The sequence below is a fragment of the Saimiri boliviensis genome, chromosome 4 (assembly GCF_048565385.1).
Source record: "Saimiri boliviensis isolate mSaiBol1 chromosome 4, mSaiBol1.pri, whole genome shotgun sequence".
Classification (NCBI taxonomy): Eukaryota; Metazoa; Chordata; class Mammalia; order Primates; family Cebidae; genus Saimiri; species Saimiri boliviensis.
Genome location: NC_133452.1, coordinates 81,367,895 through 81,383,860, shown reverse-complemented (window position 1 = coordinate 81,383,860; position 15,966 = coordinate 81,367,895). Strand labels below are relative to the sequence as shown.

At 36.9% G+C, this 15,966-nt stretch overlaps 1 protein-coding gene across 5 annotated transcripts in view; it reads left to right on the top strand.

The window, feature by feature from the left end:
- ZNF292 (zinc finger protein 292) overlaps positions 1–14,569 on the top strand; it is a 114,648-nt gene extending 100,079 nt beyond the window's left edge. For all 5 annotated transcript variants that reach the window (XM_074397718.1, XM_003922956.3, XM_074397720.1 and 2 more), the window contains one exon: positions 5,659–14,569. In XM_074397718.1, the coding sequence (XP_074253819.1) occupies positions 5,659–12,810 (7,152 nt within the window). In that variant the 3' untranslated portion in view covers positions 12,811–14,569. The remainder of the gene's footprint in view (positions 1–5,658) is intronic.
- Positions 14,570–15,966: the final 1,397 nt, after the last annotated feature.

The following is a 15,966-nucleotide window of genomic DNA, read 5'->3' as shown; positions in this document are numbered from 1 at the left end:
TTGTTTTTTTTTTTACTTTCTGAAACCTGATCAAGCAGAGGTTTTATCTTAAAACTGGATCATAGATTGTTATTATTTTAGGACTCAAGAGACGAGACCTTAAAATCAAGCTGTAGTGATAAGATTCTACTGTAATAACTCTCTTCATTTTCCGTTTAGCAGTTAACCTTAAGGTAGTGATTTGTATTAACTGGTACCCTTTGTTTCCCTCTGTCGTCCAGGCTGGAATGCAGTGGCGTAATCTCGGCTCACTGCAACCTCCGCCTCCCAGGTTCAAGTGATTCTCCTGCCTCAGCCTCTCTAGTAGCTGGGATTACAGGCGCACACCACCATGCCCAGCTAATATTTGTATTTTTAGTAGAGACTGGATTTCACCATGTTGGCCAGGCTGGTCTCTTAACTCCTGACCTCAGGTGATCTGCCCTTTCCAGCCCCACAAAGTGCTAGGATTACAGGCATGAGTCTCTGCGCTGAGTCTCTGCACCCAGCCAACTGGTAACCCTTTGAAAAAAAAAAAAAAAAAAAAAAAAAAACTCCAGAAGTTGAAGACTCCAGCTACTCATATGTTAATTTAAAATGCAGCCCTCCTTCGAATATTCGTGAGTTCCACGTTAGTGGATTCAACCACCTACAAATGAAAATATTCAGAAGCCAGGAGTGGTGGCTCACCTGTAATCCCAGCACTGTGGAAAGCTTAAACCCAGGACTTTGAGGCCAGCCTGGAAAACATGGTGAAACCTGATTTTTACCCGGAAAAAAAAAAATTTAAAAAATTAGCCAGGCTTAGTGGTGTGTGCCTGTAATCCCAGCTACTCAGGAGGCTGAGATGGTAGGATCACTTGTTTGATCCTAGGAGGAGCCTGGGAGGTAGAAATTGCATTGAGCCAAGATCATACCTCTGAGCCAGGTTCACTCCACTGCACTCCAGCCTGGGTGACAAAGTGAGACCCTGTCTCAAAAAAGGGAAAAAAAAAATTCTATAGAGTTCTGAAAAGCAAAACTTTAATTTGCTGCTAGTGTACTGTGTTGAATCTATGCAAATGAAGTAATATGTAGGCATTGTATTAGGTATTTTAAGTAATACAGAGATTATTTAAATTATGTGAGAGGATGTTCATAGTTGTATGCAAATACTATGCCATTTTATATAAGGGACCTAAGCATTGTAGATTTTGGTATCCACAGGAATCCTGGAACCAGTGCTCCCAGATTCTGAAGGATAACTGTAATTAATGTCTTAAATACCGATTGAGATCTGCAAAGGGATTGGAACAGATAGCTTGGCATCTTTTTATTCATACAGTATACTCTTCCCTACACTCTTTGTTGAAAAATACATCCCTGCTCTTAAAGATTTTGTAGTCATTGATGGAAACTCACAGCCAATAGTAATATTATGTGGATCTTTCTGTTAGAGTGGAATCTTGAGACTCTGGTGAGAGTATGTTGCTTAGCGAAGTGCCTGGTATAAAGTAGGTGCTGAATGAATAAAAGAAGTGAGCCATAAAAACCCACTTGTCTATTTTTGTTACTCAATTAGTAATGTCTAAAGAAGGAGGAGAAAGTGTTTTCGTCACAGAAAAGGCACGTAAAGTAGTTTCAAGACAAATGAGAGAATGGAGTATTTGGGGAACTACAGGTAGCTCAGTTTTTGTTTGAGTGGAGAGAAAGATAAAAGAGGAAACTAGAACAGACGAGGCAGTGATCAAATTGTGAAGGGCCTTTTGTATTCCACACTGAGTTTATATTTTATTCTGAAATACATTGTAATTATTTAAAGAATTTTAAAAGTGGGTAAGATACAATGCCATGCATGGGTAGAGAAGGGCTGAATGGGATGTTACATGGGGAGCTAAAAGCAACATGCAAGCCTTGGATGTGTTTAGGTCAAGGATACTAGGCAGCCAGAGGAAAGGAACAGAAAAGGGAATGGGAAGAGGGTACAAAAGACAAACTTTTCCTTTTTCCAAAACTTGCCTGTTGCTGTTCTAGTGCTTGGAAAGGGGTTGAGTTTCTGTTCTTCCTCTGAATTCATGTCACTTAGCTTTCTACTCCAGTGACTTAATAAATTTAAGCTTGTGCTATCAGTATTTATGATTAACTGTTATGAATTAAGTAGATTTTTTATGGGCTAATCAGTTACATTGTCTTTATAGAAAATTGTTGTGAATTCAAATTCAACTTTTAAAACTTACCTTCTGGCCAGGCGCGGTGGCTCAAGCCTGTAATCCCAGCACTTTGGGAGGCCGAGGCGGGTGGATCACGAGGTTGAAAGATCGAGACCATCCTGGTCAACATGGTGAAACCCCGTCTCTACTAAAAATACAAAAAAAAACTAGCTGGGCGTGGTGGTGCATGCCTGTAATCCCAGCTACTTAGGAGGCTGAGGCAGGAGAATTGCCTGAGCCCAGGAGGCGGAGGTTGCGGTGAGCCGAGATCGCGCCATTGCACTCCAGCCTGGGTAACAAGAGCGAAACTCCGTCTCAAAAAAAAAAAAAAAAAAAAAAAAAACTTACCTTCTTCACATTGAGCCCTTGCCTAAAAAAAATTTTAAAGAAAAAAAAGTAAAACATTCTGTATAGCCAGTTTATGATTTGAATCTTGCCTCGTCACTTATTTTCAAGTACACATACAAATGAAAGGTCAGAAGAATAAACATTGTAAAATATAATTTCTTTTGTTTTGTTGGCATTATGTAAGGTTTCAGGTTTAATTATAACATGAAAATGTTTTTAAAGCAGATTTATTGAAGCTCATGCTTTATGAATTGAAATGAACCTCTGAATTCAATTACAGACTGGATTAGAATAGAATGCCAGTGGAATTCCTCTTTTAAATAATTTCAGATGTGTTTCATGAGCAATAAGTAGAATTCTTAATCAGCTTTGGCCATTCTTGGAGAAAAGGCCCAACAGAAATTCCTTTGAGGTGGAATTAGCTCTTATTGCCCAGGCTGGAGTGCAGTGGTGCAATCTCAGCTCACTGCAAACCTCTGCCTCCCTGATTCAAGTGATTCTCTTGCCTTATCCTCCTGAGTAGCTGGGATGACAGGTGCCCGCCACCATACCCGGCTAAGTTTTTGTATTTTTAGTAGAGATGGGATTTCATCATGTTGGCCAGGCTGATCTTGAACTCCTGACCTCAGACAATCCAACTGCCTCAGCCTCCCAGTGTGCAGGGATTACAGGTGGGAGCCACCATGCCCAGCCTCTAAATCCTTTTTAAAAATCATTTATTTCTCCATCATTTCCTGAATTTCTGGATAGTCACACCCCTTTTCAGAGCTTTCACCAGTAAGAACTTTTACTAGTTCTTCTGACATTATTTTATGTGCCTTCAGTATTATTTTTAATCATCTTTATGGTTGACTTGGCCCTGAATTCTTCCCAGACTTCTTTGTGTCTTCCTGTGTGTAGTATGCAGCTTCAAAGATCACACGTGATATTTTCTCTATATTGCATATCATAACAGAGGAGCTGCCTTATTGTTCACCATTAGCAGCCCCTTAAGTCATGTAAGAGATGCAAATGTTTTACTGTACAAGTTTTAAGGCACCAATCTATCTCAGAATAGTATAAAATACAAAAGTTTACATGAAATCTGGAGACACCCATATGGTCCCACTCCTTCCCAGTTTTCATCTTTCTTCCCTGTCACTTTTTATTTTTTTATTATTCTTTTTAAGAGACAGGGTCTTGCTCTGTTGCCAAGGTTGGAGTGCAGTATGCAATCCTAGCTTATTGCAGCCTCGAATTCCCAATTTCAAGTAGCTAGGATTACAGGCACATGCCACCATGCCCAGCTAATTTTTTTGTTTGTTTGTTTTTGGTGGAGATGGGGTCTTTCTGTATTGCCCAGGTTGGTCTCAAACTCCTGGCCTCAAGCAGTCCCTCTCACCTTGCCTTCCCAAAGCACTAGGATGCTGGGATTACAGACATGAGCCACCATGCACAGGCTTTTTTTTTTTTTTTTTTTTTTTGGGAGACAGGGTCTCACTTTGTCATCCGGGCTGGATTGCAGTCGTGCCATCTCTGCTCACTGCAGCCTCAGCCTTCCAGCTTCAAGCTAATCTCCTTCCTCAGCCCCACAAGTAGCTGGGACTACAGCTGAATACCATGACGCCTGGCTAATTTTTATACTTTTTGTAGAGATGGGGTCTCCCTATGTTGCCCAGGCACATCTTGAACTCCTGTGCTCAAACAATCCACCTCCCTCAGCCTCCCAAAGTGCTTGGATTATAAGGATGAACCACTGCACACAGCCTAGCCTATGATTTTTTAAATAGGACTTTTCTTTTTTTTTTCTTTTTTTTTTTTGGAGATGGACTTTCACTCTTATTACCCAGGCTGGAGTGCAATGGCGCAATCTCGGCTAACCGCAACCTCCGCCTCCTGGGTTCAGGCAATTCTCCTGCCTCAGCCTCCTGAGTAGCTGGGATTACAGGCACGTGCCACCATGCCCAGCTAATTTTTTGTATTTTTAGTAGAGATGGGGTTTCACCATGTTGACCAGGATGGTCTCAATCTCTTGACCTCGTGATCCACCCATCTCGGCCTCCCAAAGTGCTGGGATTACAGGCTTGAGCCACCGCGCCCGGCCCATATCTATTCTTTCTATTCATTTTCTTTTTGGTCATTGTGCTCCTGCTTTTTCTAAAATCAAGACCAATTCAGTAGTATTCCAGCCTCCTTTTCCTTTTTATTAAAAGTACTAAAATATTTTTGCCCTACAAGTTTAAGCTTTGGTTTTAGTAAAATATTTTCTTTTTGATTTATGAAAATAACAGACCCTATCAGTTCTCTCTACTTATTTTCTTGGTTGCCTTTTGATTCTGTATTGTACATACTTTATTCAGATGAATGTGGCCATACCCTGTGGCTACCTCTCATGTATCATTGTCCCCTTCTGGTCTTTAAAACTCATTTTTATCTCTTTACTCCATGTGTCTTTCAAATGACCCTTAACCTTCATTATTGCTATCTGATAGTAATAGTTCAAAGTGCTAATTCAAAAGAAAGTGTTTTGGGCTATGTCTACCCCTACTCCTAATTCTTAAGCTGGTCCAGCCATGAGGTAGGTGGTTTGATACTCAGTTTTGTGATACTACTAGAATCTCCACTATTAGGGAGTAGTTCCTTATTTTATAAAAGCAAAATTTTTTTTCAGTACTGATAAGTTTGGAAATATGGGGATATTCTCAGTTTTATAATTGGATTAGAAGGGTTTTGTTTCAGATAGATTGTATACAAAGAGGTAGTAAGAGTTATGATAAGGATGACATTTAGTGATCATTTACTATGTGCCAGACATTATACCAAACTATAAGACCATACTTAATCTCCTTTAATACAGCAATTTAATGAAGTTTAAGTGCTATTTTGACCTCTATAAGTGGGATATGAAAGGTCAAAAAAGTTAAATAACTTAAAAATTTGCATAGCCATTAAATGATTTCATACCTAGCTTTCAGTACTTACACATTTTCTGCTATTCTGTGCAGTTCATTTTACATACACACATACTGACTGAGCTGCAGTGCTTTAGAAGGGGAATCCTTTCATAAGTTGCTGTTAAACAAGATTTGAGAAAAACAGATCTCAATCTTAATTCTCAAATCAGTGTAGATCAAATTAACATTTCCTATTTGCTTTTTCACAGACTGAAGGGGCTGGACTTGCTACCTGTATAGAACTATGTGTAAAAGCTCTTCGCTTGGAGTCTACAGAAAATACTGAAGTGAAAATATCTATTTGCAAGACCATTTCATGTTTGTTGCCTGATGATCTGGAAGTTAAACGTGCTTGTCAACTGAGTGAATTTCTTATTGAGCCTACAGTAGATGCATATTATGCTGTGGAAATGTTATATAATCAGCCAGACCAGAAATATGATGAAGAGAATCTTCCAATACCAAATTCTCTACGCTGTGAGCTGTTACTTGTATTGAAAACTCAGTGGCCCTTTGATCCAGAATTCTGGGATTGGAAAACCTTGAAACGACAGTGTCTTGCATTAATGGGAGAAGAAGCATCCATTGTGTCTTCAATAGATGAACTAAATGACAGTGAAGTGTATGAAAAAGTAGTAGACTATCAAGAAGTGAGTAAAGAAACTTCTACGAATGGACTTTGTGGTGGAGTTGGTGCTAATTCTGGCCTTCTTAAAGACATTGGTGATGAAAAGCAGAAGAAGAGAGAGATAAAACAGTTAAGAGAAAGGGGATTTATATCCGCTAGGTTTAGAAATTGGCAAGCGTACATGCAGTATTGTGTGTTGTGTGACAAAGAATTCCTTGGTCACAGAATAGTACGACATGCTCAGAAGCATTACAAAGATGGAATTTATAGTTGCCCCATATGTGCAAAGAACTTTAATTCTAAAGAAACTTTTGTCCCTCATGTCACACTGCATGTTAAACAATCTAGTAAAGAGAGACTAGCAGCTATGAAACCATTAAGAAGATTGGGAAGACCTCCGAAGATTACAACTACCAATGAAAATCAGAAGACACATACTGTGGCTAAACAGGAGCAGCGACCTATAAAAAAAAATAGTCTCTATTCAACAGATTTTATAGTGTTTAATGACAATGATGGTTCAGATGATGAAAATGATGACAAAGATAAATCCTATGAGCCAGAAGTGATTCCAGTCCAGAAACCAGTACCTGTTAATGAATTTAATTGCCCTGTAACTTTTTGTAAAAAGGGCTTTAAGTACTTTAAAAATTTAATTGCTCATGTAAAGGGGCATAAAGATAATGAAGATGCCAAGCGCTTTCTTGAAATGCAGAGCAAAAAAGTTATTTGCCAGTACTGTAGACGACATTTTGTAAGTGTTACTCATCTCAATGATCACTTACAGATGCACTGTGGCAGTAAACCATATATCTGTATACAGATGAAATGTAAGGCTGGTTTTAATAGTTATGCCGAGCTTTTAACCCACCGAAAGGAGCATCAAGTCTTTAGAGCAAAATGTATGTTTCCTAAATGTGGAAGAATTTTTTCAGAAGCTTATTTACTATATGATCATGAAGCACAACATTATAATACGTACACTTGCAAGTTCACAGGTTGTGGTAAAGTTTATCGTTCTCAGGGTGAGCTGGAAAAGCATCTGGATGATCACAGTACTCCTGAAAAAGTGCTGCCTCCTGAATCCCAGCTCAATTCATCTGGAGATTCCATTCAGCCTTCTGAAGTGAATCAGAACACAGCAGAGAATACTGAGAAAGAAAGATCTATGCTTCCTTCAGAAAATAACATTGAGAACAGCTTACTGACAGATAGAAGCGATACTTGGGATAAAAGCAAAGTAGAATCAGCTGTGACCAAACAAGACCCGATTTCTCCCTCTGAGTTCAGGCAAGCTAATGGACCATTGTCAAATGGTTTGGAAAACCCTGCTACTACTCCTCTGCTTCAATCCAGTGAAGTAGCTGTGTCCATTAAGGTGTCTCTCAATCAGGGGATTGAGGATAACTTTGGAAAGCAAGAAAACACAACTGTGGAAGGCAGTGGTGAAGCACTAGTTACAGACTTACATACACAAGTTGAAGATACTTGTAATGATTTGTGTCATCCAGGTTTCCAAGAGAAAAAAGGACAGGATTGCTTTAATGAAGCCCAGATTACTCAGAATTCTTTAGTGAATTCAGAAACCCTCAAAATAGGTGACCTTACCCCACAAAACTTAGAAAGACAAGTGAACAACTTGATGACCTTTTCTGTGCAAAATCAGGCAGGATTTCAAAACATTTTACCAACTTCCAAATTTGAATGTGGAGATAATGTTAAAACATCATCCAGTATTTATAATTTACCTCTTAAGACATTAGAAAGTATTGCATTTGTTCCACCGCAGCCCAACCTAAGTAATTCACTAGGAACTCCATCAGTGCCTCCAAAAGCTCCAGTCCAGAAATTCAGCTGCCAGGTTGAAGGATGTACTCGAACCTATAATTCTTCACAGAGTATTGGGAAACACATGAAGACAGCACACCCTGACCAATATGCTGCATTTAAAATGCAGCGCAAAAATAAAAAAGTTCAAAAAGCTAACAACTTAAATACACCAAATAATGGAAAGTTTGTTTATTTTTTGCCACCACAGGTGAACAGCTCAAATAATGCATTTTTTACATCACAGACCAAAGCCAATGGGAATTCTACTTGTTCGGCCCAGTTGCAGCATGTCTCACCTCCCATTTTTACAGCTCATTTAGCAAGTGTGTCATCTCCATTGTTGCCCTCAATGGAAAGTGTCATAAATCCAAGTATAACTTCTCAGGATAAAAATGAACAAGGTAGTATGTTATGTTCCCAAATGGAAAATTTGTCTAATACTGCCTTGCCAGCACAAATGGAAGATCTCACCAAAACAGTTCTGCCTTTGAATATTGACAGTGGCTCAGATCCTTTCCTTCCGTTACCTGCAGAAAGTAGTTCAATGTCTCTCTTCCCTTCACCAGCAGATAGTGGGACTAATTCTGTTTTTTCCCAACTGGAAAATAATACAAATCATTATTCCTCACAGATTGAAGGAAACACTAATTCCTCCTTTCTAAAGGGGGGTAATGGTGAAAATGCAGTTTTTCCTTCACAAGTGAATGTTGCAAATGACTTTAGTAGCACCAATGCCCAACAATCTGCACCTGAAAAAGTTAAAAAAGACCGTGGGCGGGGCCCAAATGGGAAGGAAAGAAAACCCAAGCACAACAAAAGGGCTAAATGGCCTGCAATTATCAGAGATGGGAAATTTATCTGTAGCAGGTGTTATAGGGCTTTTACTAATCCCAGATCACTGGGTGGGCACTTATCCAAGCGATCTTACTGTAAACCACTGGATGGAGCTGAAATTGCTCAAGAACTTCTACAGAGTAATGGACAGCCTTCTCTTCTTGCCAGCATGATTCTCTCCACAAATGCAGTAAATTTGCAGCAGCCGCAACAATCTACCTTCAGTCCAGAAGCATGTTTTAAAGATCCATCATTTCTACAGCTTCTTGCTGCTGAAAATCGCTCGCCAACATTTTTACCAAATACATTTCCTCGACCTGCTGTGACTAACTTTAACACCAGTGTTAGTCAAGAAGGTAGTGAAATTATTAAACAGGCTTTGGAAACTGCTGGCATTCCCAGTACATTTGAGGGTGCTGAAATGCTTTCCCATGTTTCAACAGGTTGTGTCTCTGAAGCACCACAGGTAAATGCAACAGTGATGCCAAATCCAACTGTGCCACCCCTGTTGCAGACTGTATGCCATCCAAACACCCTGCTGACCAACCAGGATAGGACATCAAACTCCAAAACTTCCTCCATTGAGGAATGTAACAGTTTGCCTGTTTTTCCAACGAATGACTTACTACTGAAGACTGTTGAAAATGGTTTGTGTTCTAATTCATTCCCTAATGCTACTGGGCCATCACAAAATTTTACCAGTAACAGTTCTCGTGTTTCTGTTATAAGTGGTCCTCAGAACACAAGATCCAGTCATCTAAATAAAAAGGGAAACAGTGCTTCTAAGAGAAGAAAGAAAGTTGCTCCTCCACTGATTGCACCTAACGCTTCCCAAAACTTGGTAACAAGTGACTTAACAACAATGGGACTCATAGCAAAAAGTATTGAGATCCCAAATACTAACCTTCATTCAAATGTCATTCCAAGTTGTGAACCTCAGAGTTTGGTGGAAAATCTAACACAGAAATTAAATAATGTTAACAATCAGTTATTTATGACTGATGTAAAAGAGAATTTCAAAACCAGTCTAGAGTCCCATACGATGTTAGCCCCTTTAACATTAAAAACTGAAAATGGTGATTCCCAAATGATGGCTTTGAATTCGTGCACAACTTCAATAAATTCTGATTTGCAGATTTCTGAAGATAATGTTATACAAAACTTTGAAAAGACTCTTGAAATTATTAAAACTGCTATGAATTCTCAAATACTTGAGGTAAAAACTGGATCTCAGGGTGCTGGTGAAACATCACAAAATGCTCAAATAAATTATAACATTCAGCTTCCTTCAGTAAACACTGTGCAAAATAACAAATTACCCGATTCTCCTCAGTTTTCCTCCTTTGTAAGTGTCATGCCAACAAAAAGTAATGTTCCTCAGTCTGAAGTATCACATAAGGAGGATCAAATACAGGAAATTTTAGAAGGCTTACAGAAATTAAAATTAGAAAATGATCTATCCACTCCAGCATCCCAGTGTGTACTGATAAATACATCAGTGACACTGACTCCCACGCCTGTTAAATCAGTTGCAAATATCACAGTTGTTCAGCCAGTTTCCGAAATGATAAACATTCAACTTAATGAGAAAGTTCATAAACCTTTTGTGTGTCAAAATCAAGGCTGTAACTACAGCGCTATGACAAAGGATGCACTATTTAAGCACTATGGTAAAATTCATCAATACACTCCAGAAATGATTCTTGAAATTAAGAAAAATCAATTGAAATTTGCTCCCTTTAAATGTGTAGTACCTACATGTACAAAAACATTTACAAGAAATTCTAACCTTCGGGCACACTGTCAGTTGGTGCATCATTTTACAACTGAAGAAATGGTAAAGTTAAAAATAAAAAGGCCTTATGGAAGAAAATCTCAGAGTGAAAATGTGTCAGCCCCACGAAGTACACAAGTGAAAAAACAGCTAGCTATGACAGAGGAAAATAAAAGGGAATCTCAGCCTGCTTTAGAACTGAGAGCAGAGACCCAAAATACCCACAGTAATGTAGCAGCAATCCCAGAAAAACAACTTGTAGAAAAAAAAAGTCCTGACAAAATAGAAAGTTCTTTGCAAGTGATTACAGTTACTTCAGAACAATATAATACAAATGCCCCCACAAACACACAAACAAAAGTACGGAAAATTAGGAGGCATAAAAAGGAAAAGGAGGAGAAAAAACGAAAGAAGCCAGTTTCCCAGTCCCTTGAGTTTCCAACAAGATACAGTCCTTATAGACCTTATCGATGTGTTCACCAGGGATGCTTTGCTGCCTTTACAATACAGCAAAACTTGATTCTCCATTACCAGGCTGTACACAAATCAGATCTACCTGCATTTTCAGCAGAGGTCGAAGAGGAAAGTGAAGCTGGTAAAGAAAGTGAAGAAACTGAAACTAAACAAACTTTGAAAGAATTTCGATGTCAGGTAAGTGACTGTTCTCGAATTTTCCAAGCAATTACTGGCCTAATACAACACTACATGAAACTTCATGAAATGACTCCTGAAGAAATTGAAAGTATGACTGCTTCTGTGGATGTTGGGAAATTTCCATGTGACCAGTTGGAGTGTAAATCTTCATTTACTACATATTTGAACTATGTTGTTCATCTAGAAGCAGACCATGGAATTGGACTAAGGTCAAGTAAAACAGAAGAAGATGGTGTATACAAATGTGATTGTGAAGGTTGTGACCGTATATATGCAACTCGGTCAAATCTCCTCCGACACATTTTTAACAAGCATAATGACAAACATAAAGCTCATTTGATTCGTCCAAGAAGATTAACTCCTGGCCAGGAAAATATATCAAGCAAGGCAAACCAAGAAAAGTCAAAGGCTAAACATCGGGGGACAAAACATAGCAGATGTGGAAAGGAAGGAATAAAAATACCCAAGACCAAACGAAAGAAAAAAAATAATTCAGAAAACAAGAATACAAAAATTGTGCAGATTGAAGAAAATAAGCCTTATTCTCTGAAACGTGGGAAGCATGTATATTCTATAAAGGCTAGAAATGATGCCCTGTCTGAGTGTACAAGCAGATTTGTAACCCAGTATCCATGTATGATAAAGGGATGTACTTCAGTTGTTACAAGTGAAAGCAATATAATTAGACATTATAAGTGCCATAAGTTATCTAAGGCATTTACATCACAACACCGAAATCTTCTTATTGTATTCAAACGGTGTTGCAACTCACAAGTAAAGGAAACTACTGAGCAAGAAGGTGCTAAGAATTATGTGAAAGATTCTGACACGTGTGTATCGGAGAGCAATGATAATTCAAGAACAGCTACAGTTCCACAAAAGGAAGTTGAAAAAAATGAAAAAGATGAAATGGATGAACTAACAGAATTATTTATTACAAAATTAATAAATGAAGATAGCACAAATGTAGAGACCCAAGCTAATACCTCTTCAAATGTAAGTAATGATTTTCAGGAAAGTAACCCCTGCCAGTCAGAAAGACAAAAAGCAAGTAATTTGAAGAGAGTTAATAAAGAAAAAAATGTCTCACAAAATAAAAAAAGGAAAGTTGAGAAGGCTGAACCAGCATCAGCAGCTGAGTTAAGTAGCGTGTGTAAAGAAGAAGAAACTGCTGTTGCCATTCAAACCACTGAGGAGCATCCTGCATCTTTTGACTGGAGCTCTTTTAAGCCAATGGGATTTGAAGTATCATTTCTGAAGTTTCTTGAGGAGTCTGCAGTGAAGCAGAAGAAAAATACTGACAAAGACCATCCAAATACTGGAAATAAAAAAGGGTCCCATTCAAATTCAAGAAAAAACGTTGATAAGACTGCTGTGACTAGCGGAAATCATGTATGTCCTTATAAAGAAAGTGAAACCTTTGTACAGTTTGCCAATCCATCACAGCTTCAGTGCAGTGATAATGTAAAAATTGTTTTAGACAAGAATCTTAAAGATTGCACTGAGCTTGTCTTAAAGCAACTTCAGGAAATGAAACCTACCGTCAGTCTGAAAAAACTTGAAGTACATTCAAATGATCCAGATATGTCTATTATGAAAGATGTCAGTATAGGTAAAGCCACAGGCAGAGGGCAGTACTGATAATTAATGTAGTATAAATACGTCCTTTACCATTTTATTTTAAATAGGAAGCCATCAAGCATGTTAGAATTGTGAAACTTTTATTATATTTTTTTTTGTTGTTGTTGACATGAATTAACCTGGCCAAAAAAAAAAAAAAAAAGAAAAACATGACATTTGTCATGTAAAACTTTTTTTTATCCCTATGGGACTTGAGGAACAGAATCATTACTTCAGTTATTGTAAATAGTGAGCTAAACCTCAAATTTCTATCACCCAATTGCCCTTTTCATGAACTAAACTGAATTATCTGTGTGATTGGTATGTTTCACCAGGTCACTGCTCATGTATAACAGTACTCTTATTTGTAGATACCTTTTTTGTATATATTTATTATTGTAAATCATGTGCTGCCACCAGCAGTCTGTAAGTCTAAACTATTAAATGACACATTTATATTTGGAATTTTAATTTTTAACTAAGCGATCAAGTTTTTAAAATTGTTCTTTTATTGTTTTAAATTAAGAACTTTTTGAACTAAAACCAGAAACTCTGCCATAGTTCATTGATTTTTACATGGAACATTTATTTACAAGATGATAATCAAGATTACTTTTCACAAAATAGGCACATTATATCAACACTTTGCTCTGCTTTGTAAATTTGCCATCCAGGATTTTGGGGTGGTATTCATGTGAAATTAAAGCAGATTCTCTAGCAGTTTCCTATAGCCACAGTTTTTTTTTTTTTTTTCATTGTTTCTAATTGGATATAGTTAATGAGTCCATGAAATATAATGGAAATGTGAATAAAGAATTTACTACATTGAAGATTTTAAATATTTGGTATTAAAAAAAAATTCTTTGTGAATGTGATAGAAAACTAGTAGTGTGGAGCAGTGTAAATATTTGAGGTGGTGATTTGTGAAGTAGCCCAGTAATGCCTTAAATAAAATCACATTTCATTTCTTGTTTTATACATGTGATCTTATAAAGATTTTTTGTTTTGTTTTGTTTTTCATTTTCTGAGATTTATAGATTGGTGTATAGCTTTAAACTGTATAAAGTTTTGTGGAAAGATTTTTTTAAACATTTTTATAAATCTTAAAATTGATATCATCAAAGTGAGCCCATCTTGTGTTTATAAAATACAAGAGTTCTTAACATTTATAATTACATAGATAAAACACTTTCTATAAGGAAGTTGGATGTTTTGATTTTACTGTTTATAGATGTTAGATTGTACAGATTTGTCTGTATTTCTCACCATATCTAATGATACTTTTTTCATTAGATTGGTCTTCAAGAGCAGTATTAGTTGTTATAATTATTTTGATTATTCAGTATATAGTTAGCTCTTACAGTTTAGCTTTATTCACCATATTTATACTGTGGATCCACAGCCAGAGGTAGAGGTTATTCCAGGAGAGCTGATTACCTTCATTTAAAGTCCAACTAAAATCAGTACTAGACACAAAAGACAACATCCTTTCAGTATTTACTTTTGTTTCTGTTTGCCGTAAATAGTAGCATTGTTTTTTTAATTTTGTGTCTGTTATAAAACAGTTGCATTCACAATATTACTGGCCTGAGATATTGATGATATTGTGATGGTATGAAAATGTATACATTCCCTGTGCAACATCAGATTTGCAGGAAAAATGAAGCACTTACTGAAATCGCTGGTACTCTGAATAAATAAGCATGGTCAAGGAGTGAACTATTTTCTTTTGGAAATTTCTTTTTTAAGTTTTATTATTAAAGTATTATTTTATTTTTAGGGCCTTTTGGGTCTTATTGAATAGTTCATTTCACCTCTTTAAGACTTACTACCAATAAGCGTAAAACTTGACACGTTAAAATCCCTGCCCTGTGGTAAGCCCACTGTTATTTATTAAAATAAAGGTTGTTTTTTGGGTGATTAATACATGGGTTTTCTTTTTTCTAAATTAATAATAATTTAACTTGAGTGATTTTAAAATTAAATTTTTGTTAACAACTTAATGTTTTCGTACAGTTTTCTTAGAAGTTGACCTAGCTCCTAAAGGTGGGCCCTTGGCAAAACTGCCCTATAGCACAATAGTAAGTAGGTTTATTTCTGATCATTGTAATTGTGAGCCACTGTTAAGTGAAAATGCCAATGTATTTGGGCTTTTCTTTTACTCATTAGCTTAAGAAAATTTATAACTAGACATTTCTGTTCTACATGTTATGGGGAAGAGTTTGCCAACATTTACTGAAGATTTTTATATTCCAGGTAATGTATGGTAAAGGTAATTATAAGGGAGTGAGATTTTTAGCATGAAACAAAATCAAATTATGGTTAAAAAAATCAATATGAATTTATAGACCGGCATGTTGGTAAATTTTGATATAGAATGTAATGCCTAAGTATTAAAGAATCAAAATATATTTTTTCATGGAATAGTTTTCCTCAGCCTATTGTCTCTGAGATATCTTCTACAGCCTAAATTTGCCTAAAGTTTCGTCATTAAAAAGTAGGGTTTTTTTCTTCTGAACCCCCAAATTTGCATATTGCAGATCAGAATTATGTTACTCAAAGTACATCATCTTCAGTGAAATGTCATTTTTGAAATTTTCATCAGTGTGGAAAATTACCCCGTTCTCTCTCTTCCTCTTTCTCCATCTCCTTTTTTTTTTATTCTTTCTTTTTCTTTCTCTCTCCCTTTTTTTTAAAAAAATTTTCAGCAGTGTTAAATTTAACATAGTTAACATTACTATTTTAAAGGGCTAGACAGATTTTTAAGGCAAATTTTTATTAAGTAAGCAGTCACAGTTGCTGTAGATAATAAGATGAAAGTACAGTAGTACTACAGCTAGGGACATCAGAAAGAATGCCCTGTTTTGGAGGGTGGGGGAAGGAGGTAGGTATTTGTGAAAGTCTGTGAAAATAAGAGTTTTAAAAGATGAGTGAATACTTGGTTCAGGGTGACAAGGTAATTTGAGGTTTGGAGGTAGAGCGTAATTTCAGTATTGCCAGTGGGCCACTTGGAAAGATAGGAAGTTGAAGAAGGTGAAGCTGAAGAGGCAGATGGTGGTGGGATCAGGAAGGTTCTTGTATGCTGTATTAAGTCTTTATTCTGATTTTTAAAAATTGTTATTGAATGCATTTAGATTGACCAATTTAATCAGTATCAATTTTAGATAATTGTCATGG